Source organism: Phallusia mammillata, chromosome 6 (genome assembly GCF_965637545.1).
Source record: "Phallusia mammillata chromosome 6, kaPhaMamm4.hap1.1, whole genome shotgun sequence".
Classification (NCBI taxonomy): Eukaryota; Metazoa; Chordata; class Ascidiacea; order Phlebobranchia; family Ascidiidae; genus Phallusia; species Phallusia mammillata.
Genome location: NC_137257.1, coordinates 8677400 through 8703393, shown reverse-complemented (window position 1 = coordinate 8703393; position 25994 = coordinate 8677400). Strand labels below are relative to the sequence as shown.

Sequence of the window (25994 nt, the reverse complement as noted above, 5' to 3'; positions counted from 1 at the left end):
AGTTTTGCATGAAGGAATATATTGCCAACAACAACGACTCCGTCACGCACAAAAAATATAACATCCGAACCCACCGATGACGTAGCAACATGACGTCATCAACACTGTGCGAAAATCACAATACATCTGCGTGGGTGAGGCTATGCGTGCTGTTGCATGAACAAAAAGTAAGCGTAACATAACGATGCCAAAACAGGGTCAACATAGAAACAACAACCAGACATGCTCTCGTGCGCCCACAAGCGACACGCAGGAGCCTTCAGTTTCTTTGTCACGAATAGACCTGACAAATAATACACGTATACACCAGCTAAACAGTTTTGCATTGACAGTGGGACAATTAGGGGGTTGTGACGTAATCGCAACGTCACCACCCGACGTGCAAACTCCAGGTTTGCAGGCACGCGTCTTGCACGATGATGTAACGAACTGCAAAAAGGAAATAACACAAAAAATAAACAATGAAAACGCCTTAGCGACACCCAGAGGCCGTCAGTGCATGTCGATGAATTCGTTTAAAAAACTCGGGACTTTTCCGGAGTAAGGAATACTGTGGTTACGAATGGCCCGCGCGGCCAAGCATTTAAGAGTCACTTGGGTTTGAGTCTTGACTATTACTTCGGCTACACCGGTGGTGGAAAGTTCCAGGGGGGTCTTGCGCTCCCCGTTGCTGACGTCATAATGAGCTCCTTGGTTGAGGAGATGCATGATGATACGATGAAGTGTGATGAAGTCACTGATGGGCTTGTCATACTGTGAAAATATAATATTGTGAAAATTTTAAAAATATATTTCTGGTTTACCCACTCAAATGTTTTTTGAAATCAAAATCGTTTTATTTTGGTTTAGTTGACCTTTAGCTGAAACACTTTTGCTATTTAAGAAATCTCCTGCAAACAATAGAATGTAAAACAGAAAGATTCTTGCTTTGGATCAGTTACATATTTAGACTGTTTAAAAAAACAGGTACTAAGCATAAACTGTTTCTTTAAATCAACAGAAATATATATTTAGCCTCAAATAAACAGGCATCGTCAGCTTCTTATTCTAACAGAATCTTCTTTGACTTTTAATATTTAATTGAGTTTCACTTTTTTTACCTGAACGATGATGTGAAGAGGGGTATTTCCCTTAAGGTTTCTCGCATTAGGGTTAGCCCCACAATCGAGCAGGAACTTTGCAGTGTCGGCGTTTGGAAACTGACACACATCCCTGAAAAGGAACAAATTTTTTTTATGTGAATATTAAAAGTGTCCACTTTAAAAGGAAAGCATTTTTACTTCATTACAGTTGGTGGCATTTTGTTTCCTGTTACAATGTTGTCATGTGACTGATTAATAAGTTTTCACTTACTTCACATGAAAGTCATCGACGTGCGTGTTTGAGCTGACGGCCATGTGTAGAAGGGAATTCCCCTTATCATCTCGAATTTCATTCTTAAGATATCTGCACAAATTAAGCATAATCCAGTAATGCAAATTCAGTTTATAGAAAAGCAAATTTGTTTTTTATGTCATATGACTGTACCACTTTTGACTTGTTAGACCACTGTTTTGAAGAGCAATAACAGAAAATGTTATGTAGTCAACATTGAAACCAGATTTTGCTTTTTAAACTTGAAATAAAACATATTTCTTTATCCCATTTACTTTAAATGATCTTTGCCGAAAACATTGTGCAGCCTTTTGGTCTATTCATTTCAAATGTATATTCTTTAGGGAGGGGCACAACTTAACCGCACCCCTTGATCAATTCGTATCCATGCGTTTTGAGGCTTTTCTACAGAAAACAATAATGTTTGGAATATATGCCTCAAAAAATGTTTTTAGAATCTTTGGTTTTGGCCAAGATTCCAAAATCATATGCTAATAGCAAGCAACAAGTATAGATAATCTTGGTTACCAATCAGGCCTTGGTAATAAGAATCAAACAAATAAAACATATTTACCTGTAGATGAGTTTGCCAAACTGATGAAGATCATCAGGGTTGGATGTTACTTTGCACACAATTGTTGTGAGGTACAGAAATGTACTCAAGTTCACCTTGATACGATTCCAAGCAGATGAAACACTTGCCTGTAAGGGGAAACACAACACTAGATGGCAACCAAGAGCAACATTTTAATCAGTAAATTTTTTAGTGATAGGTCACAGCTTGCAACATAATCTCAAATTCACAATATGTTTTAGTTAAGGGACTGGCTTGAATTGGTGCTTTGCCTTCAATGGGCCTGGCCTACTATGATTTATGGATAAGTATGCCTTGAATACTGGTTTTCGTGGGCATTTCAAGGCTCATCCCAGTAAGAATGTATTCATTTTTGTTTTATTGTTGTATGAAAAATTTCCCCAAAAGAATCTTTTTTGTTATTGTATTTTTGTCTTTTAAACCAAAAAATAACAGCTGATATGTAGTTTTTGTGTCAGTTATGTGTGAAAATGTTTACAAAATGTATTTTCAACCCATATTTAACATATTTTTTTATCAAATCTGCTCTACAAAGCTTGTGTAAACCGTTTGTTTGACTACCATCTATTTTACAAAAATAAAATGTTTATTTCGTACAGGAAATCATACTTATTTCTTAGTTAGTTAAGGGATTCCAAATACTTAAAAGAATATGTTCTACCTCCACTTCTTCAATCTCCTTGATCAAGCCACAGTGTTCACACTTTTCTTGCAATTCAAACTTTTTGCACAGATCTTGTGGTGTCAGCTCCTTTTCAGGGGAGGGTGTTTTCATAGCTGCTACCACTTGCTGCAGAGACAGTGATGTATTTGATTAGATCTTAGTAAATAAAGCCTTTCTGGGACACCAGCTTGATTTGATATGATCCCTTAATTGGGCCTTATATCTTATCATTTAAGTGTCAATATGTTGAGATTGCTTTTGCCATATATGTGTTTAAAATGGTATGTACAATTTCACTGGTTAAGGTTAAGAGCTTTCAATAGGGTGCTACCACTCCCTCTCTAGGGCATTTGCAATGATAAAGGAGTTGCTGGAGATCAATAGGGTGATTTAGGGGGTTATATTTAATGACAGATAACAAAGTTATTTAGACTTAAGCAAATGTTTGAACAATATTGGCTGCTTTACGTTGGAAATCTGCTTTAAAAACTTGGTATATTTTCTGTAAAATGTATTTGTTGTGAGTTGGTCTACAGAGGGGCTTTTTATTTCCAACCTGTAGTATGGAAAAGCTATGCAAAAAAGTTTAAGAGCATCTAGTACAAATTCAAAATGCCAGACTTAGTTTGTGTAACCTAAGCCTAACTACACCTTTAGCGTTCGACAGAGTGCATAAATTAGGAATCAGTGAATATTTGTTATGTGGAAAATTGTGACTTTTTACCAAGAAAAAGAAATTATCATCATTAGTAAATTACATAGATGTTACATGTATGGTATTTGCAAACCTTGCGGATGTCAATGTCGCGTTGTGCACGTTTCAGTTCCGTAATGCAACTCTCGACAACGATCAACAGGTCGGCTGTGTCAATTCGTTCACCCAATAAAATCATTTGTGAGAAAACCTGTCAGGAAAAAAATTCATGTTTTTTATCAAATAAACAACCCAAGAAAAATAATTATTGTCTTTATTTGAAATTGCTAAAGTTTTTGTATCAGTTTTTTGTTGTTGAGAAAAATGACTTTGAGAAATAAATACATTTGACTGAATACAATGATAATGTCATTTTGAAGATTTCAACTAAATTGACATTCTATCCCCCAACTTTTGCCAAAATAGGATCTGGCACCTTGATCAACAAAGTGTTTTTTTTACTGTCCCCAAATCCATTCAAAATGCAGACATAGTTAAGAAAACTGCTTACCTCAGCAAATCTTAACAAGTCATTATGGGCAGCTCTTTCATTGAGCTGTCTGAGCTGAAGAGATCTTTTCCACAATCCAATACATCGATTGAACTGTAGGCCATCAGCATATACTGCCCCTCTATATACAATAGGATGGACTAACTCTGGACATGTCACACCAAGGATACGTTCCCGCACGATCAAGGCTTCCATGTGTATCGCATCCTGTGAAAAGAAATGTACACTCAGCAAATTTGATACAGGTTGGTATACTTTACTATTCTAAATGTGTTAATATTTACATTGATGACTGACCAATTTGAGGTAATTTTTGGCTTAAGAATATACTTAAAGTTTGTATTTATAAACCTTTGGCTTTTCTTTAGGTAAATTTATTTTTAAGTTCAATTCAAGCCTGTAAAAACACAATTTGTATATTACATGCAATAGCCAGTTGGTAAAAACAGCCAGAGTTAAAAAAGTAAAACTAGTTCAAGGAAATCAATTTCTTCAAGCACAAATATTCAAACTGGAACCGCAAATCAATTTAACCACAAAAAAGGCATTAAAGAAATAGATGAATTTATTCACAAAAATGCAAATGAAAAATAGATTAATTTAACCACAAAAAAGTGAAGATTAGAAATAGGGACATAATTTTAACAACTCGTATAGTGTATTTTTTACAGGGCTTGTATGCATACCTGCAAATAAAAAAGTTAAAAAATAAACGCTTCAACACTATACCAAACCATCTGGTGTCTATTTTTAGTAGCAAGGCATGAGGTGTACATATCATACACAGAGGGCAATACTTTCCTGGGGTCAGAACAAGGCATAGGGAGACAAATGAAATTCGACACCCAGCAACATACAACACATATTTTTAATTTGACTCATACCTGTTTGTCGGCAATTTTTTGTAACTCCCCTATTGTCTGACATTCCCTTCTATTGTTGTAGGCTGACACAGGGGGCATGACCTCCTTCTCTATGTGTTCTGTACAGAAATATTAATATTGCATTTTCACAATAGCATTGTTGTGTCTTGGTGGTTCGAGCTATGTGCGTGGGTGCTATGCGGTATTTCTTAGTGATTTTGTAAGACACATTATTGCAACATAGGAAGTAGCACAAGTTTCACACAATGGCACAAACTGATATACAAAAAAAAACTTGAGGGGGCAATTTACTTTAATTTTTCATATGGTTTGTAAATATACACCACAGATCTGTGAATATCACCTGTGAAGTTAATAAAAAGACCCATTTTTAAATAATCTTTACATAGATTAGCATTTTGAATTTTTAAGGAAGGGATATGTCCGTAAAGGTTGGGAACCACTGTACTCAACATTATCCAACTATCCAAAAATTACTCAAGAAGAGTAGCAGACAATCAGTCCCACTGTGGTCTGTTATTTCGAAACCTAAATATTAATCATGCCTGTAGTCTGTTATGACATTTGTGCTTACATTATTCAACTGCTCACACAAACATACTTAACAGCATTTTTGGTGTTGGTTAATTTAGGGATAAACCTACCTTTTTGCCTCAACAGCAATGCCAAAAATAGATAGTGGTATGTCTTGTTAAGATCATAGCACTCCTTGTCATTGGCAAATGATGTCCCAAGCAACTCTAGAAGCATGATCTGAAACACAGTAAATTATATACATAAGCTTTGTGTAGCCAACCTGGCATGTTTTATGCACTCAAAGCAATTTTACAAAAAAATGTTTGTGACAAGTTCCAAATGAAACATGTATTTAGGTAGGAAACCAGGGGTTTTCATTGGTGCCAAAAAATCGAACAATTGTTGTTTTTACTTGATATTTAGATTATTTCCAACACTGACGTGGCGCTGCATTTAGGATTGTTGAATTATTCATAGCGCTAGGGTTCTTTCCTCTGATCTCATATTCAAACATAGCACGAAAACTGTTACTACTAATGGTGTCTTGCTTTTGGCCCTTGGGAATTGGGCAATTGTCAAAGGAACACTTGAAATGCCAAAGTACGGAAATTACTCAAACTTCTGTAAATGCTTTTCGCTGTATGATTTTAAAAACTACAATACATAGAGTTTTGTTAGGCCCCTTTGTTTATATTTTTACATTTTTCTTGCTTATTTGCAAGTTATTAAATTTTATACTGTTTGTGCTAACTTAAAAACTTGTAATTTATAATAAATAAAATTTACATCATAAAAAGGTTGTTACAGTCAATATAACTGTTTGCAACAAAGTTAAAACAAAAAATATTAAATACAAAAATGAAATATCCTCTATACCAGGGGTGGGAAACCTACGGCCTTTTGGGGCAGTAAGTGCGGCCTTCGATGTTAAAGACCTTGACATTGCACAATGCATCAGCCAAAAAGAAATATGTGGAAATGGTATTTTTATTCACCTTTATTTTATTTCTTAGATTACTATTTAATTGGTTCTAGACCAGCTGTTTCTGCCTAGTTTTTTTCATGAGCTGCTAAGAGCTTGTGGCGCAACAATCTTATTTATGTGACAAACCAATTGTTTGCGCATAATGCAATATTTTAAATATGTGTATGATGTAACAAATGTCTCTTCTAGAATAGATCATAGATATGCATAAAAAACAGATCTGTAGGTAAAATAATTCAGCTTTGACGATGCTATTTAAAAAAATTACGAGTATCGACAAAACGTTGGGTGGCCTTTATGAATCAAAAGGTTCCCCACCCCTGCTCTATACCAACAGTTCTAAAACTTTTTAGTGGTGCAGCACATTAATGAATCAAAATTTCCTTCCATGGCACACTTCACAGGTAAACATAACAAATGTTGTCCAAAGAGTGTTAATGTTCACCTTTATTGTGGTGGGTATGGATACTTTTCACTACCAACAACTAAAATATGAGCTTTGCAACGTTATCATGCACGCCACTATTTCGTCATGAAACCCAAAACACCAGGGAATGTTTGCACTTAAAAATACAGTTTGAGAATCACTGCTCTACACACACCGTACCTATGAACCAATACAAATAGCCATATAAAAGAGAAAAACGAATATGATTTGAACAGGCCCGAACAAGAATTTTACTATTTTTAATATTGTGTTGACAACCGGCTTTCCTGCCATTTACCGGCTAATGGCAGTAGTAGCATCATACCTGGGTCTCCGTGTTCACTCCATCGAGCTTGGTAAAATATTCTATGACATCTGTTCGACAGCTGTCGGCGGCTACCATCCCTGCCGTGAGATTTGACTTGTTTTTGATGTTAATGCTGCAACCTAAAATACAAATATAGGTTTAGTATGAGATAATTTCATTCATAACTTGTTTTACGGGTTTTATACTTTATTTGAGAATGACATTGGGAAAACCCAAAGGTTAAGTTATTTTTACAAAGATATTGGTTTGTTTGTTTCTTGTCATAAATCAATTTGTTTGAGCAGTTTTAGCAACAAATATTTGCAAGCAATAAAAACATGTGCAACACAACAATCATTAATCATTATCACATTTACATACAAAGAGAAAAACCTTTTTGTTGCTTTTTTTACTTGCCAATGAGATTAAACGAACTGTAAGTTTTCAACCTGGTTATAATTTCCAAACAGTTTTAAACATTCAAAGACTAGTTTTTGAAAAAAAAACATGCCAGCAATGGTTAAAAATTAAAAAATGTAACCGAGATGGTTTTAGTTATTATCAAACAGCTGTATTTACACTCCATGTAAATCATTTACTTTAACTGGAAAGTCAATTAATATTAATTGTCTAGAGTTTCACCGGTTGATGTTGGTATATGCAAACAGGGCCTTTTTATTAATAGATTCCCTTGCCAATAAGAGTAAAACAGGCCCCACAATAGTGAAGTGTTATAAATGTGAGCTATAAAAACTATTGTATAGCTGTTCAAAAAGCTCTTGTCAGTTCTATTTGCTCATATAAAACTATTACTTTCATTCAGAAAAAAAAAACGAAAAAAAAGATATTTTTCTTCTATAGTTTTTCTAATTTGTTTCTGCCCTATTTGAAAAACCTTTTTCACAAAAAAGTTATAGCTTTTGATGTTATTGCCAACTGCAACATGTAAGTGTATTAGAACCGCCAGTGCATTATGATTGGACAGGCATACACTGAGGGAGGGTGTCTCGCTATTACATTAGCAGGTATGCATTAAGGAAAGAAGCTGTCATCACTTGCCAAGCAGCACTCACACACACACTCCTTCCCCTGCATCATTCTATTATAAGCACGAGATGATGTCATGAGCTGCCATGACGCTATGTGTATTTCCTGATTACGGAACTGGCCATTTTAGGACCAACTCAAAATCATTGTAAACTTTAAAACTGATGGAAAATGGTGCAAACATTTTAGCCTTTATATAAACCAAAGTTTGTGAGACTAACTTATGTTAAAGTTACATGTGTGTGGGATACTGTAATATCACTACTGTTAACACAGCAAAATGGTAGTTATCCATCAATATTAAACCAGTTTTGTAGACATGAAATAACTTTAAAAAAAACTTGCCTAACAACTTCAAAATGTTAAAGCTTGTGCCCAAGCAAGTGGGGCAGTAAACACAAAAATCCCAACGTAAACAAGGCACACTCAGCGTTCTCAGTAAAGACAATCATCAATTTTGGTGGCATTTTCAAACCAACTGATTTGCATTCAATTTACACCACACACCGCAGCCAAATCACACGTCAAAAACAATAGCTGCTGAGGGCCACAGATTTTAATTTACATACCTGCACTGACTAGTGCTTTGACACAGGCCAGACGGTTGCTTTCACAGGCAAAATGCAAAGCCGTTCCTCCACAGCTGGCCTGTTTGTCGAAATCAATATTCTGCTTGAGTAAGTATTCAACAACCTCCAAGTTGCCACAGTAACTGGAAACCATGAGGCAAGTGTTCTTGTATTTGTTTGTGATGTTTGGGTCAGCACCATTTTCCATCAGATGCCTGGGTAAAAAAAATGATAAAATCAGTATATATGTATGAATTCATTTTTTACGTTTTGGGGGCTGTGGGCGAAGAACCACTAGGTCATCCTAGGTAAAACTTTGGGAGGATGAACTTTGAATATCTAATTGGCATGTGTGTAAATTTGAATAAGTTTGAAGAATTCTTTTGTGACCCAAACCAGTGTATGTGTCCCCTTCAGGGAGGTATACCCATCATTAATGTTTGGCTAAAAACCAGGTCCCCACTTTTTATGTGAAGCTAGAAACAAGGCTCCCTTGCAAAACAAGGTTCAAATATTTCATTTACTCGGTAAGCAAAAAATGTTCAAGGCTAAATGACAATGCTTTGTGTTTGACTTGGGCACATGTACACAAGTAAGCAGCTTAATAGGAACATTATCCATTAGTTAATGCAAAAATTAGATTAAAAAATATTTCAATGTTCAAAAATTTGACCAAAAAATTAAAAAAATAAAAATAAAAAAATAAAAATTTTAATTATAGCATCCAGACACATACTAAATCGCAGTATTACATGATATCATCACAATAACGATAAAACTGATTCATCAATTTGAAAGCGTTAATTGGCCTGAAGGCAAAACAAGGCCACAACACAGCACATGGCTGACAGATGGGAATTAGCTGTACCAAACTTAGCTTAAAGCATGTTATGCCAAAGTTGTTGTTGGTTGATTTCGTATGGTAACTTTAAAATGCCATTTTAAGAGGTTGCATGACAAACACCAACTAAAATGGGGTTGTGTACATTTTTTCAAACTGTAAACTTGACAAACTAATAATGGCTGAAAGCCCAAAATATGGCCAGATTTTGCGGGTGTACTTCACTGAAGCTCAGGCCTATAAAACATTTTTGGAAACAGTTCAATGAATGCAAGAAATTTTAATTTCTGTGTAAGCCTTAGAATTTTTACAATTTGTGAAAGCTTTAAAATGACTCCTTGAAGTCTAGTAGAAAAAGCCGTAATACCGGTCTTTTTTTATGCCCTTTAAAAGCGTTTTACAAAGATGAACTGGTCTTTATATTCATTTTACATAGCTACTAGAGAAATAGAATAACAAGATAAAGAGTTTCATTTCAAACAGGGCATACATAATTTTTTTTTTGTATTTCACATGCTTGATGCAGTTAATTTTTCTTTCAAATTCAATGACCAACTTAAAAAACTAAATTTGGTTTTTACTAACTCACCCGGGGTCAAACTTTGGGAGGATTAACTTTGGATATCTAGTTAACATGTCTGTAAATTTGTAGAAGTTTGAAGCATTTTTTCTTGACCGAATGCTTTTAACAAACCAGTGTTAGACAGAAAAATATGGACAAAACATAAACAAACACCAGCTAATAAGGGGGTTGCGTAAATATCTACAAACTGAAAACTTGACAAACTAATAATGGCTGAAATCCCTAAATATGTCCAGATTTTACAGGTATACTTCACTTAAGCTCAAAATTTTTGGGAACAGTTGATTGAACACTGCTTTTTTTAAATCCTGGGTAAGCCTAAAAAAAATTTACATTTTGTGAGAGCTTTAAAGTGACTCCTGGAAGTCTAGCAGATAAAGCTGTAAAACCGGTCTATATACTCATTTTACATACTAGAGAAACAGAACAACAAGATAAACAGTTTCATTTTAAACAAGGCAGACATATTTTTCTCTGTATTTCACATGCTTGATGCAGTTAATTTTTCTTTCAAATTCAATGAACAACTTTATAGACAAATTTTATTTTTAACTATCACTGTAAAGAGTGACATTTACTTACGTTACAACAGCTAGATTGCCATGAAAACATGCTGCTCTCAAGGGTGTTGAGTTGGACGAAGTCGTTTCATTGACTTCAGCACCAAATTCAAGTAGACTTTTTACAATAGGCAGGTTTCCACAAGCTGCAGCACACCAAAGAGGAGACACATCTACAAATAACAAACTTTTAATATCCATTTTGTGCACGAACAAAAAATTTACAAACATTTTCATGTTAAATAAATATTTATTACTGAATGAATTAAACATTTTTTTCTCCTTTCATGTCATATGTATTTTTCAATGCAGCGTAAGCCTAAATACCATTCACAATGTCACTTCACTAACAATAGTTTTTATCCAAACAAGTAAAGTACAATGGTTATGTGTGTTTTTATTCATTCAATGGGTGTTATTTTATTAATGTATTATTCTATTTTACTCAACCTCATTGACATTCTTTTCTTCTTTGTAAAATTATTTTTAAGCCCCTTGGTGACTACTGAACAACATTTAACAAAAACTAAACATGAATGTATCTACATTACCCAAATCATCCCTAAGTTGACAAAAAAACTGTAAAAAAAAAACATTTAAAAGTTTACTTACGTTCAATTAAATAGCCGTCAAAATTTAAAGTACCGAAGTGGTCCCCAGGTTTCACTTCAAACTTTTCCAACAAAAGGTTGACCAGTCGAGCGTGACCGTTGCGTACGGCCGCTAGAAAGGGACTGTATATTTCACCTGAAAAATTTTTAAGGAATCATTTAACATGGAAATACAGCAATATTTTTCTGCATGACAAGTGAGCACAAAGGTATGTAGTATTTGTATCAAAAAGTAAATGTGATTTTAAAATTTTATGTGTTTAATCTATAAAAATTTTGGTAAAACAATAACTTTTTTAGCAAATGATGATCAATGCAGATGTAAAACATTTTTTTCTCTTTTACTACTAAAAAGACACAAAAAGTAATGGTATAAATGTTAAAAACATGTTCAAGAATTTTTATACTTACCATCACAGGATGTAAACTTTTTCTTTATCAAATCATCTTTGTTTTTCCCGGCTTCGATAAGACAGGCAGCCACTACAAGGATTTTGCCACTGCGGCATCCTTCCAATATCGCTTCATAGTTGTCTTCAGTGGACATGATAACAGAGTTTTATTTACAACACACACTTAATTTTGTTCATGGTCAGTTTGTACAGTTATTGTTTCTGGAATATAACAAAACTTGGGTGATAAATTTGATCGTCGAAACGGTGCAAACAAAATGCAATGAAATAAAGGTTAACACAGTAAAGAAGAGGAATAATGAGCAGTTTTGGATGCATTTCTGTGGAAACATCAATTCCCAGAGAAGTAGTACAACAGCACAAAATGTCAGAAAATCACAGGTTTTTTAGTGAAAAATGTGGACTTGAGTATACACCTACACAAAACATCTCAGCCACAATAAATAAAACATACTTTAGTTTAGTAAACAACAGTTGTTAGTACTTCAAGGCATAGAAAAAAATGCAGTTGTTTATGGAATTTGGAATATATGGCTTTAAAACAAGCCCAGTAATTCAGTTAAGCAAATATTTCACAAGACCACTGGACAACAATACCAAAAAGCATATTCAAAAATTTATGTGGACGGACAAGTTTTCTTAATGGAAACATTTCAAGTAATGCATAACTGTTCATAAACACTGATATTAAGGTCAATGGACATTTTAATGCTCAAGGCTTTTGCCTCGTCGATTATTTTCATGGCCAATATTTTATGACATGGATATTGGTTTAGTACAATTAGATGATTGATTGGTTATACAGTGTATTTCAAAAGCAAAGCTAGAATGGCAAGACGAAGTGGTCAATAAAGTGCTAAGCATCTATATCCAATGGTATTTATTTCAGACTATGTGCATGTAGAACTCTAAGCTCTGCATAAAGCAGCATACAACCCCATAATATACATAGTATATACAGGTAAACTCATGATTCTTTGCATGAGTGCAGTGAGCAAAGCAAATATTTTAAACCAAAATAAAAGTTGCTCTTCAATCAACAAAATAAATACGCATTAGAAGAATGCAGTTTTTTAGCTGAAAATTGATAGTATTGGTGGAAAATTTCAGCAAACACTGTTATAGATGTGATTTTGAGTTTGAGGAATTTTTAGCAGCTTTTTGACACATTTTTTTTTCAAATAAATAAACACCAATAGTTGCAACTTATACAACATAACAAAAACACAGACCATTCATGAGGTTTCCTTTACAATTAGACTTTATCAGATACCGCCGCACAAGTATATGTAAAAAGCATGGGAATTTTTTTGGATGGTAAATAAACCTAATTGCCTTTTATCATAGCTATTAAGTAGCTTTCATTGTAATCTGAAGAGGGCATCACAAATAACAACTGATCAACAAAAAGGAAATCCGATCACCACTTCACAAAGGGTGTCGGAGTCTTTGTGGTAACTACTACCACTTGAAAAATAACACCGTTTGTAAAATTTTTGGCTAGCAGGCAGCATTCACACAGAACATTCGAATTAAGGCAATCAATAATCGACCATTGCACATGAAAACTTATAGAAAACACTACACAACAAAAAAACGATATCGCATTTGTGAAACAAGTTTTCTTTCTGAATTTAGAAAAAAAAACTAAATAGGCTGTGACTGAGAAAACAGACAAAAACTGCATAAACCTATCTGATGAAAAACATTTTTTTAAATAAGTTTACATCAAATTGCATTAAATAGTACTGCACAAAATCCACATTATACCATATCTTGGCGATACTGCAGTGTCTTCCACCACTCAACGAGCTTCTGGTTAAACTGATGATAAAACGGGATTCGGGTTGAGGATTTTGGGTCGAGGTCAACAACTGCGATTGACACAACATAAACATTTCCAAATTGGTCTTGAATCGTGTTGCATTGGGCTGTGAGCTTCTGGGCTTTGGAAGGAACTGGCATTTGTTTTGTACAAGTGATTTTTCGCATTGATATCATAATGGAGCAATCACAGAATGATTTAGACACAAGAAACTTTCGCACTTTTGTAACAGCTTCATCCCTGAAAAACAAAAAAACTTGCAATTAAAACTTCTGCACAATTATGTGCGTTACTTATGTGTTACAATAGTGACTTACATAGAGTTATTTGTACCATCATCACTGCTTTGAGCCTGTACAAACTTTTGCCAGTGATGTGAGGTATATGGAGCATCAATAACAATTCCACTATCCAAGTTGTTTTGCAGTTTGCTTTTATCTTTGAGAAGCTTGTACAAATCATTGACTTCACTTATTGAGTTTGAATTTATCTTTTGTGCATTTAGGATTAATCCCATAATTGAGTTATTTGGCAAAATGTTGGGCCCTTGCTCAGTTAGCTGACTTTGAACACCATTAGGATGACCTAAGTGCCGTCGTTTGCACACTGAGCCCTGAGTACTGCGGTTAACATCTTCAGATGAATTCTTTAGCTTTTTGATGACCGGCAACATCAAAGCTTCACAAATCATGCTGATAAATGTTGAGCATATCTCACTAGATGATAACACAGTGCCGTTTCCGCATATAAAAGGAACCAATAACTGAGTGAGAAAGGATTTTCTGTACAAATTTCGCTTGCTAGGCGATGTCCGTGCACCGTTTTGCTTTATCACCTCCTGCCCATATGCCAATTTTCCATTCTTGAAAATACGAAAATTATTTTGTGGGGCATTAAGTAAACCTCTAATGGCAGTTTTCATTCTATTGATATCCCCAGAAAATAAATCCACAGGGCAGTAATTGGAGCAATCTGTGAATCTCTTTTCAAATTGTACTCTATATAACTGTGTGTGACAGAATTGGCACAAAGCAGGTAGAGTTCCTTCACTACCTGAAGGCAAAATAAATCCACGTTTCGGTTTAATTTCAACACTGTAGGTATCGCTATCTAAAGAAATGTCACCCAGATGCTTTAATTGACTTCTAACAGATTCTTTTGGTATGTAACAATGGTCGAACATCAAAAGAGCACTAGTAGCATGTTGAACACTTTTGTGCCTACGACTTTCAGGCCTCTGACTTTCAATACTTGAACTCAGCTTCCTGACAAAATCAGGGGAAACATCGACTTGCTTTGGAATGTGGCAAGCGTCACTGTTTCTAATCAACGGCAAGGCAACGAATTCTTGAAATCTCAGAACCTCGGCTAGGTTGTCTTCGATATCAACAGTTTCTTTTGACGGGTCGCCATTCTGAATGTATGGCGATTTCTTCTGTAGCCGAAGCACTCTGCCTTTGTCGTTCCCTACAACAATGTGCTTGTTACCTTCGGCCCGGTACTTCCATTCCAGCGGGTCGCACACCTCCATTATTGTTCATTGTTCCATTTCTTTTGTTGCCAACTAGCATGTCCACGATTTGCCTAACTTTAAAGCCGGACGACAACTGACAACAGCTCAGCTAACAGCTACACTCGGCGAATCGTTCTCGGTAATGCTTTGTTCGGAACTGTTCGGAAATCCGAACTTCAAATCCGCAGCAACAGAAACATGGATTTAAGAAAAAAAGACAATCTATTTGGGTCCTGTACTATCAAATTTGGATAGGAAATCAGGCCATGTCGGTTTAACACATATCAATCACAAAGAGCAATTTCGTTTTTGTTTGAAAACATTATATTCCAAAAATATGCTTTTCTATGAACAAAATTACCTTGGTGTTGCGGAAAAATTTTAATTTTTTTCCTGACGTAATAAAAAGCCGGAAGAAAATTCTATTCTCCTAAAAACGTAAAACAGGAATGTCGCGTACATTTTGAGGTACCATTGTTGTCGCGTTTTTCTTTTCAATCGAGGGCACTTTTGCTACGCCGATGCGGTACTTCACTCCCCTTGGATTGGGCTGCAAACTTTGCTTAAACGTTTATGTTCGGCTCGCAATGGCTGTAAACTTCTTCCCTCACGTGATTCAACCTTCACTCGCATTTGTCGGTCAATTGCGTCATTCCTTTGCATGACGCAATAAGCCTACTTGTTCTATATACTGCTATTAGCAAAGCGTTTAACATAACAAACAGATATTTGCAAATACAACCAAAACATAGAATTGTTACCCAACTATTTCATTGAAGTGTTCTTAATTGTTCAAGAGTGATCGAAATTCAAGAGCGATAATGCTAATTACTGTGGCCATTTGTTGACTTGATTGCCAGTGAACATCTAGCTGGCATTACGAACACGTAACTAACACGGTACGGTATCGGTTTGTTATACCAACAAAAGCCGGCTTGATAACAATGGATCGACCCTTTTACAAATCAACAAGTGTCCAACTGATGGAAATTCACTCATTTTTTTGCCTCGTTAAGGCAGTGGCTACACCCAATACGATGGTTAAATTTCGAATAAATTCATGACTAATACTTTGTTTTGTGTGGCCATCAAATTTGGGCTAATACTTAATAGTAAACAACACTGTGGGTAAATGACTCATAAACCGTACCACCCTCATACGTTAAGCGTAAATACATGTCAATAGCACAGGCCATCGCAAACCTGTGTGACCTGCCACACGTCGACCGTCACGTGATGAATACATGACGTCATTAACCCTCGCTGTGCATCAAAACAACTCGCCACATAGTGCGAAAACCAAATATTGCGACTTGTTTTTATATCTGACTTGGAAAGCCGGTTGGGGAATATAAATTACTACTCTTTGAGGTCCTGAATGACTTACTCTGAACAACCAAATAGCAATTCACTGACTTACTTTCCCACACTGATATTTGATCGCTCCTTTTCTGTCTGGACAAACACCGTCGGGAGTAAACAGACATTGAAGGGATGCGTCAGGCTTGGGTTTTCTTCTGTAGCAACCCGCTGTGCTTGGTAACTAACATGTAATTGTTCGATCGAGTAAAAACGCTCAAAAGTTTCCATTCATTCCAAAACATAAAGCTTACTAAATTGACAAGTTATTTTTTGTGCCGAAAATTTAGCAGATGCTAATTCAGACAGTGATTGTTATGTCGTACACTTTAACGCAGACGTATTTGTTTTTCAAGCGATAAATCGGTTGCGCTTTGAGGGCCTGTGGCTTTCGGTTCAAAGTTCTGCCTCCATACACTTTACTGCTGTCATGGGTTTGGCGTGCGTGGGTGTTAAAAGCTGAGGAAATTGCCCCACAGGAGCGATTACATTTGCACCCATAAACACGACGACAGACAAAAGCTTTCATGTTTAATATCCATTGAGCTTTCTATAACCACATCCTAAATGGCATTAAATGTATCACATCTGTTTACGAACGAGTTGGTTGTTTAACAAACCGTTGCTTTTGTGATGAGTCTGTTTGTTTTATTTTGGGCTCGAGTTTTGTTGTTTATTTCGCGTGAAGCAATTTTACTCCGTTTTGTAAACTTACAAAGATGGTAAATTTGGTATGATTGTGCTGAGATGTGCCTACAATGCTTCCTATAACCCAACACTACATTCTAGGCAATAATTGGTCATTTGGTCACGGAAAAATTGCGGTGTTACTACTAATGAATTTGCATTGAAGCTACTTAAAAAAAACTTGCAAAATTGGTCTTGCTGTGCATTGATGTCATTGTCACGCGGACCAAATAGCAACGGCATTGCTCAGTGGGGTAAAAACATTCGAGTACCGCTCTAGCTGGCCACATAACAACACTCACATCGAGTACAAGCCTGAGCACGAAGGCTTCAAAAACAGCACTTCAAAGCAACGGAATCCGCCCACGCATTCTCGACTTTTCAGGACAGGGCTCGAGCTGAATCGAAACGGGAAGTTAGGAGTCGCTTTGCTAAATGTCAACGCCACAAGTGGACTTAAAGCAAAGCGGAAAAACAGTGCGTAATTTATTTAAAATTCATTATAATGAATGAAACTCGCCATTTTTTCTTTTACCTTTGCAACTTATTGACTAAATGAGAAACCAAATCGTTTTTGTTGTCTTTAGTCATTTTTGTGCGTTTATATTTGCGTGGCCCCTTTAATACTATTTAAACTCCACCTGGATTTTGAATAAATAAGATATAACTTCAAAGTTATGACCAGTGTTTTTTTAAGGTGTTTCAAATTTCTCCACCGTTTTCCCAAAATTATTCGTTTAAGCAAATATGGCTATTTTTTGGTATTTAAATGAAACACTTGCGGTCTCTTAAAACTACTTAGCGGTCACCCAAACCAAACCTTAAAAAAAACCTGGTTATGACTATGGCCAAATTGTTTAAACGTTGTCAGAGCAACAACTTCTAGGCAGAAACGCTGTTCTACACGTAGATCCACTGGTAATCTTTTAGAACGGACTTCATTAAGTTTCCTTTTTCTACGGTCTAACATCTCAACGAGACAAGTTTAATCAAAAAACGATCTAAAAATGTATCCTTCTGTGCTTCCACCTTGAACAAAATTTGCACTGTACGCTGCTTTAATCTGTTTTATTAGCCTACGATCTTATAAATACTAAAAAACATATAGAGGAAAATTTCCCGTATGGTGTCTGTCAAGCATAAAAAACAAGCAAACATCGGTTTATATTCCATAGGCAACGGTTCCTGCTGTGTTTACGAAACTACCTACGTCACATAAATTTTCGTCTTTCAGAAAACGGAATTTTGCAAAAACAATTCCGCCTTTCCAGTGAGGGTAATTACCAGCGTTACGCATTAATTTATTTGCCCAGCTAGTTGCAATGTTTTGCTTAACGACATAACGTAAGACAAACAGGAGCCTCTTAAACCCAGATGTGTGGTCACTGTATAGTATAACGTTAAACTACAACGTATATAGCTCTTCACACTAAGCACCTAAAAAAGCTGCTATACATTGCGACAAATTATAATGTATTTTTAAAGCCCAGGAATGCTAAACAGTTCGATTAACTTGTTCAGTTGCCGTCTATGGTCTGGTGGTGCTTTGTGAATGTACATTGTTAAGGGCATTTATAACACTAATACCGGAACCAGCCCTATGCGCTACGGTAGCTACATAACAAGGAACGCAGTAGAGTTATTGATTTTTTAGATATGGTCCGGTTAAGTTTAAAAGAAGGACAAACCGTATTGATTAAAATTGGACCCAACCTCTGTGGAATTTTTCTTGGCAATATCGTAACTGTTTGTAACTCCAGAGCGCTACCAGGCGGCAGGTTTTATGTAGCTTGCTTGTTAAGAATAAAAATAAAAAGTCCTCAATAAAAAAAAACTCTAAAACAATTTTACAATCGTTGGAGCGCAACCCACAAGTACGCCTTTACTTTAAAGAACAAAGATGTAGAGGAAATTTAAAAGCTGTTTTGTTCTTATTTTAATTACAAAGAAGTTGCCAACATCTTTAAACGTCGTTGGCGCTCCAGTCATAAGTTCAGACACTTTTATCCAAACTGAAAAACAATTTAAATCTTTGAAAAAAGCCCAGTTCTTTGTTATATCGAATATCGAAGCTTTTTCGATGCTAGATTTGAAAATAGTTTTCACAACACTAAAACCAACCATGGTAATGCATTATGTGCATTGGTAGCCTAACTATATTATGACTATGAGGCGCGTTTTTAAATATTTGTCTGCAGATTTGATGTGGGTATAAACTTCAAAGAAGGACAAACTGCAAAGCTAAAAAAAATTATCCAGTCCGGGGTATATTTTTTTCACGGATTTTGAACCCAGGACGCTCCCGAGGATCACTCCCGATCAGATTTTTTAAGTCTGTACGTTGGTCAGTATCGGGCAAGAATGTACGTTACGGTAAGTATTGCGTTGACCGTACCTCGTTACGAAGGGCGTACCGTACCAAATGTCAAAAATCGAAACGTGCCGTAGCCTACCTTCAAATAAACTCGGAACCATGTTGGATGAATTTTACGACACGCCCTTAAAGGAGAGGTAGCTGAACAAGCTGTTCCACTATATTGTAGTAACTGCAAAACCCGCTTGTTCAAAATAAAAAGTTGCGGTTGGATTTTACGTCGCTTTGACCATTGCCTGCACGCTGCTATCGCCTTCTCCGATATAAGTAGGCAAAACCTTTACGAGCAACATACGAACGGTTGTATGACGGTATACGAGAAACTAAATACAACTTTTGTACCCATGCAGGCGACGAGCTCGACGAGTTTATCAACATCTTCAATGTCGAAAATTCGGGACGCATAACAATTTTAATTCGATTCAACTTCATATGATGGCAATTTTTGGACCCAGCTTTGACCATTCCAGGCAACAATGTACCATTCTATTTAGTATTTATGTCAATAGCCACCTGTATGTTAGTCCACAAATGTTTTTTTATTGTATCAGACTGGATCAATCTTCTCCGGAAAACATTTTTTTGGACGGCGGGGAGAGTGATGTATGGATTCTATCAATGATTCAGTGTCAACTGAAATTGTTCTCTGATGTGCCCTGTGTTTTTTTATCCTATTACCCAGGCACAAGTTTCAACAAAAATCCTTTTAAATATTGATTCCTTATGTTTTAATCACATGTAAATATCACACAGAGTGCATAGGACAGTGACAATGTTGGAAAACAAATTGATCACTTTACCACTAAAATGATTATATATTTAATAGGCGAGAAATATATTTTGGCGGCAAATAAATAGAAGCAAGCAGCAGTGCCTGTTACAATGTTCATCAGGTATTATGCACATAGAATAAATATAAAAAAAACGTTTGAATGTAATTTGCAACAATAGATATAATAAAGAAAATCACTTGATTAGGTTAATGTGCGTTAAATGAAGAAATACATTTGCTCCTGTATTATTTTTTGTTGTAACACTGAAATCACACATCTATGTTCTCATGAAGGTTTTCAAGAAAGGCCATACATTCAACTGAGCTACAGTTACTAATGTAGCATAACGTATTGGGAGTGTTTGGTCCTCCTACACAAAAAAAACATGCCTGAATTTGGATAAAAAAATGTGAGCAGTTTTAACCAGATTTACATAACCCAGGGTTTATAGAAATATCAACTTTACAGAAATACTCTAAGTGGTTTGAGTTTAAAACTTGTTGATAGGCAAACCTTTTAGATAATAGTCATTTAACTTATTTGCACAGCCACTGCAGAAATGCCTTAACAAGCACATTATTGGCGAATGGCACTGTAAATTCCACAAGACAGCAATTTAAATGTAAGCATTGGTCATCAAGTTTTCTGTTTGAAATAGGCTGAAGTCAGCAGCAAGCAAAAAAATGTAGCAGACCTTTTTACTGCAGCTTTGTGTTTCAGTTATTTGTTGTTGGAACTTTTTTACAAGAATATAGTCCAGAACATTTGTCGAATTACGATGCAAAAAAGGAATCTTTGGGACCCTGCCAATCAATCCATATACATTGTGGTTGACTGCACAAAATTTGTTTATGCTTTAAATTAAAAAAGCAAAAGCAAAGAAATTCAACCCTATCAAAGATGCAATCAAATACAAGGAATTTCAATTGCTAAAATATTGCACATGTAGTAAATGTGAGAAGAAAAACTGGGTGTCTACTATAATTTTACTTTTCTTGAGTATCGATTCTGCTTAGGTGCAGGTGTCCGTCCATCGAACCAGAAAGACAAAATGCATCAGTTTTTGAGGAAACATAATCAACACAAAGAACTGGGGCTCGATGGGCATCCAAAGTTAAAGCTTTATCCAAAGCAGACGTCTGTATGTTGGTTCTGTATATCACTGGTGTTTTTTTGTCACAGGTTACAACATGACTTGCATACAGATCAAACAGCTGCCCTCCCCTAGGTTGATGTGTCTGTTTGTAGCCACTAAATCCAGACACCTCGAATGGGCCAGCAGCCATTGGGTGGATAGGAAAGGTAACAATCCCATCCCGTGTCAGAATATTCCAGCAACGCAATTTACCATCACTGCCTATGGTGTAAAGATGTTTTCCATCCTCTGCAAATCTAATAGTATTTACAGGCCCAGCGTGAATTTTTTTGGTGGTGATAACTTTAAAATTTCCGCTGCTTGATACAGTGACATTGCCCTCAGTGTCCCCACTTGCTAATATTGAACCGCTATCATTAAAGCAAATACATGTCACATTACTACTGGAAATAGTTACATCAAGAGAAAGTTTGCTTTCTGATAAACTCCATATTTGCATTTTGGCAGGTGCATTATACATGCTCTGTTCATCATTAATACAGGACAATGCAAGTTTATTAGAGTATGGTTGGCATTTAATCTGATTTATCAACTTTGAATCGCCATTTAGATAGGTGTCGTACATAGTTTGCTTGGTGTTTGCATCATACACCCTTAACATTCCATTTGTAGCCCCAAGAAGCAGTAGATTTGGAGCACTTTTTGCCCATTCAATAGACTGAAAGTGTGATTTGGCTATTAGGCTTGAAATAGTGGTGATTGGTGAATTTTGCCAAAGCTTAACAATGCCATCATTGTCGCAGCTTGCTGCTATGCTTGTAGTAGGATTAAATCTGCACTGAACAATAGCAGAATGATGTTCTTGGTAGGTTTCAGTTGATTTCAGAGTCAATGTAGGGTTTGGCCTTGAAGGATGTTGTTTTACAGTCATGCCCCCATTACTTACTAGAGCTGTGGAAGGTGTTGTATTAGTCGACCTGTTTTTAGGACTTTGATTTACAACTGATGATAATGGTGACTTGTCAGGGATAGATTTAGTTTCATTTTTAGGGCTTGCATTTGTTTGCTGGCTAACCTGAATTTTATTGCCATTGTAAATGCTCTCTTGCTTAGGTGAAGATCTGTTCTCAAAATTTTCAACTTTCTTGTACTCTTTAGTAGAGGTCAAATCTCCAAACAGCTCTTTGCGCTTGGTCTGGTAACCACTGCTCTTCTTAGCTCTTGAGTTCAATCGACTCTCAACCACATTTACTGAACTGCTTGGCTCAGGTTCTTGCTGCTTTGGTGCCTGCTGGTGAGGTTCTTTAGGCTGGTTATTGGACTTTGATATTCCCAATGAAAGCTTTTTTGTAGAGAACGGCAACTTTCGTTTTTCTTGGGGTTCAACGGTCTGGGGTGCTGTGTGCAAGGACCCAGGAACACCCAAAGCTTTCACATACGATGGTGTGGGCCTTGCACTAGCCTTTGCCTTAGATTTACTGTTTTTTTCAAGGATTTCCACAAGTCTTGGTGGATTAAGGTTTGACAGAACAATTCCAAGAAAGTTGAACAATGACAAAGTAAAAGTTTCAGCCCATTGTTTTGTAAAGTAAACGGTAAAAGGTTTGGTGATTTCAGGATTTTTAATATAAGGAAGAGTAAACCATTCCCTCCATTCAGGCAAAGACTGGAGTTCAGGTGTTAGTTTCTCAAAAAATTCATGGCATTCTTTCATCTTTCCATTTTGTACACAGGTAACTAAATACAAGCGGTACAAGTTTAATTCAACCTTTTTGACAGTTTGGTGTTGCGACTGCTCAAGAAGAGAAAATATTTTTCTCTCCAGGTGTTTCCAGTAATTTAAAAGACCATCAATGTCATGGTTGCTTATGAATGACAGTAAGTGCTGCAGAAGTTTGTCAGCTTGGAATCCTTTGTCTTGCTTAATTTCAGTTTCCAAACTTTTCAGTGTGTTGTTAAAACCACGCCGCAATAAGTAATCCTGAACTATTGAGTCCAACACATTGACACCACTGGTCCAAGCCATGGTAACAATCTATTTTTCCAATAACTGTAACTAATTAATCATTCTTAAATGACCATGAAAACCTGCCAAAGGATGAAGAAAAGTGGGTCATTTTATTTGCACTTCATGACAATTTCATGTTTCACGCAAATATTGGGGATTACTTTGGAAAATTTTTTTTTTTTTAGATTCGATGCTTAAATTATAATTCCAACTTCCAAAATATAGTTAGTTCTGTTGTTTTGTTTTTATGGTTAATTCTGCTTAATATATTTGTCTTTCCTATTTTTTTTTTTGCAAACAGACACTTGCATATCATATTCATTATTCATAACATAACAAGTAACAGACATTATTACTGTAAACATTTTAGGTGTATTCTATTGCGCATACTTACGGTACTTTACAATTGGCGAGCGACTTTTTCCTAACTTCTGAGCTCTGTCAAGTGCATCAAGTTACTACCAGTGTAGTGACCACTGATCTCTATAAGGTAGTGACTACGAGCGAGCAGTGACCACTGACCACTAAGTTTTTTTGTTTTTTTTTCAATATTTTATTGAATTATATACGTATAAGACACAAAATGGAAAGACGGAGAATAAAAATAGCACCAATCAAAAAAGCGACAAGATGGGCTAAAGGCCCACCCACTTTACCTTAAAGGTCGCAAGTCTATTATTCTTCAATGCACTTGCATATTCTGAGGTTTTAACCGACTTAAACTTACCACTAAGTAACCAACAAAAACAAACACGTTTGTGTAGTGCCAACTAGTGTCGTAAATAATAAATATATTTATCCACTACAAGCAAAGCGGAGCAGTGAGCTTACATCAGAGTTGCAAGCGGGCCCGAAATCTGAGCCCGAACCCGGCCCGAACCCGAAAGTATAAGCCCGAAGCCCGACCCGAACCCGAAACGTTTTTGAGAAGCCCGTTTAGGCCCGAAATTTTGATTGACAGGTCTATCCACGAAAGCCTTGCAACAAAGTATGAGAAAGAAAAAAAGAGAAAAGACAACAAACACAATGAACAATAGTAGACAATGGGGTAAACAATACGTTTTAGACCAGGGTGGGCATTCGATCAAAGCGAGAGAATTGTTACTAAAAAATGACGGAAACGGAACGTAAAGTCAGGCCCGTTTTGAGCCCGTTTTCTGACAAATACCTAAGCCCGAACCCGGCCCGAACCCGGCCCGAACCCGAACCCGGCCCGAAAAGCCCGGCCCGACTTGCAACTCTGGCTTACATACCGCCGGTATGTTTTCGTGGGACAATAATAAAAGTATTTGTTAGTTTAAAATGCGTTACTAAATGTTTAAAAATATGTTTGCAACGATAACGATAAATTCAAACTTAATACAACAGAAACGTAGTCCAGCGCTTTATAAGTTTTGTTCAAATGTCTCCAAAGCAAAAACCCTAATTTCAGAAGAGAACACAATAATCGCAGGTTACCGGTATGCATTAGACTTACAAAGATACCAAACAAAGGTAAGATATGTTACAAATTGCGTTTACGAAGGGCCTCATTAGTCAATGGTAGGCCTTATTTCAGCGCAGATGTGAATATTGATTTTATTAGATATGGTTTTTGTCCACGCACGTCCACAGTAATCAAATGGCGGATGGAAAAAAACATATTCCCTAAGCAATACTAGTATGTATTTATAATATGATGACAGCCTGGAAATGTACAATAACGCAGGGGAGCTGGGGATTACATGTAATTGGATTTAATCAAAAGGCAACCCCGGTAACCTGAAAAATCAACAAAGCAACAAGTAACATATAGACCCAGTAGCGTTGGGCCAACTTTTGCAATAGTTGAAACAGTTTTGAAAAGATTTGGGACGTGCAGAGGTCATTGGGGTTCACTACGTGCTGGAACGGAACCGATGCTCTTAATTCCAAGACATTTTGTCTTATCCTTCAAGTGGCATTATAATGTATGTCAACGTAGCCTTTTTATTCGAGCAAAAACAACAGCTTTCAGGGCTAACGAAGTTTAAAACAATTATCGCCAAAAAAACAAAAACGTATAGCCCAGCGGTTCTTAACCTTTTTTTGTCCACGCTCCCCTAAGGTGTTTGTCGGGCACTTCACGCCCCCTTGAAACAGGCAAAAAACGACAGTTTTTTCGAACACATGCAGCAATTGAACTACCAGAAGTTTGTTGTAAACCAGGGATCACCTAATTACGGCCCGGGGCGTTAAAGATTGTGCAAACATTCATAATACATTTTAGTAATAATTTTACCTGGAACAAGATTACAAGGCATATAATCATCTGAAAGCAGTTTGTTACGTCACAGACAAAAGCAAAGAATAGTAATTGTGTGCGAACAATTGCCTTTGTAGTTCTTTGTGGTAGAATAAACGTGCATTAGTTGGTGTGTGGCACTTTTAGTTGGTATGTGACAAATTGGTGACCCCTGTTTTAAACTGACAAACGAAAAACTTTGCCACGTATGTCATTACTCAAAATTTTTGTTACGCCATAAGGTTGCATCATCATATTCATTTCTTTTTGAAAACGTTTGTGCTCGCAAACAATACACCACACTTGTAAAATTAAAGTTAATTTAACTTTTGGCTCACGCCCCCCTGGTTAAGAACCACTGGTATAGCCGAAACCGCTGGTGAACCATTGTTTTAAAAGTCACACATATAAAGGTACTTTGTTGCATTTTTTAAAATGTATGTAAACGACGTTTTTAAATGAATTGTTGGTGACATAGTATACTATACAGCATCCCAGACCAAAACCTTTGAGAA

At 36.2% G+C, this 25994-nt stretch overlaps 3 protein-coding genes across 3 annotated transcripts; all 3 read right to left on the bottom strand.

Annotated features, from left to right (window-relative positions):
• Window positions 1–2: 2 nt before the first annotated feature.
• On the bottom strand, window positions 3–12521 carry LOC145232566 (protein fem-1 homolog B-like). The gene is made up of 14 exons (XM_080097211.1): window positions 11580–12521; window positions 11170–11304; window positions 10580–10730; window positions 8574–8788; window positions 6976–7097; window positions 5367–5475; window positions 4723–4820; window positions 3839–4045; window positions 3422–3538; window positions 2631–2759; window positions 1949–2076; window positions 1354–1446; window positions 1101–1212; window positions 3–753 (listed from the first exon to the last, which is right to left on the bottom strand). The coding sequence occupies exons 1-14, from the start codon at window positions 11713–11715 to the stop codon at window positions 493–495; spliced, it is 2013 nt and encodes a 670-aa protein (XP_079953337.1). The 5' UTR covers window positions 11716–12521; the 3' UTR covers window positions 3–492.
• On the bottom strand, window positions 11789–15125 carry LOC145232567 (inositol-pentakisphosphate 2-kinase-like). Its single transcript, XM_080097212.1, has 2 exons — window positions 13724–15125; window positions 11789–13646 (listed from the first exon to the last, which is right to left on the bottom strand). Exons 1-2 carry the CDS (start codon window positions 14935–14937, stop codon window positions 13346–13348), a joined length of 1515 nt encoding a protein of 504 aa, XP_079953338.1. The 5' UTR covers window positions 14938–15125; the 3' UTR covers window positions 11789–13345.
• A 4925-nt stretch (window positions 15126–20050) lies between these two features.
• Window positions 20051–23325, bottom strand: LOC145233836 (WD repeat-containing protein 91-like). The gene has a single exon (XM_080098617.1). It carries the CDS (start codon window positions 23232–23234, stop codon window positions 21099–21101), a length of 2136 nt encoding a protein of 711 aa, XP_079954743.1. The 5' UTR covers window positions 23235–23325; the 3' UTR covers window positions 20051–21098.
• Window positions 23326–25994: the final 2669 nt, after the last annotated feature.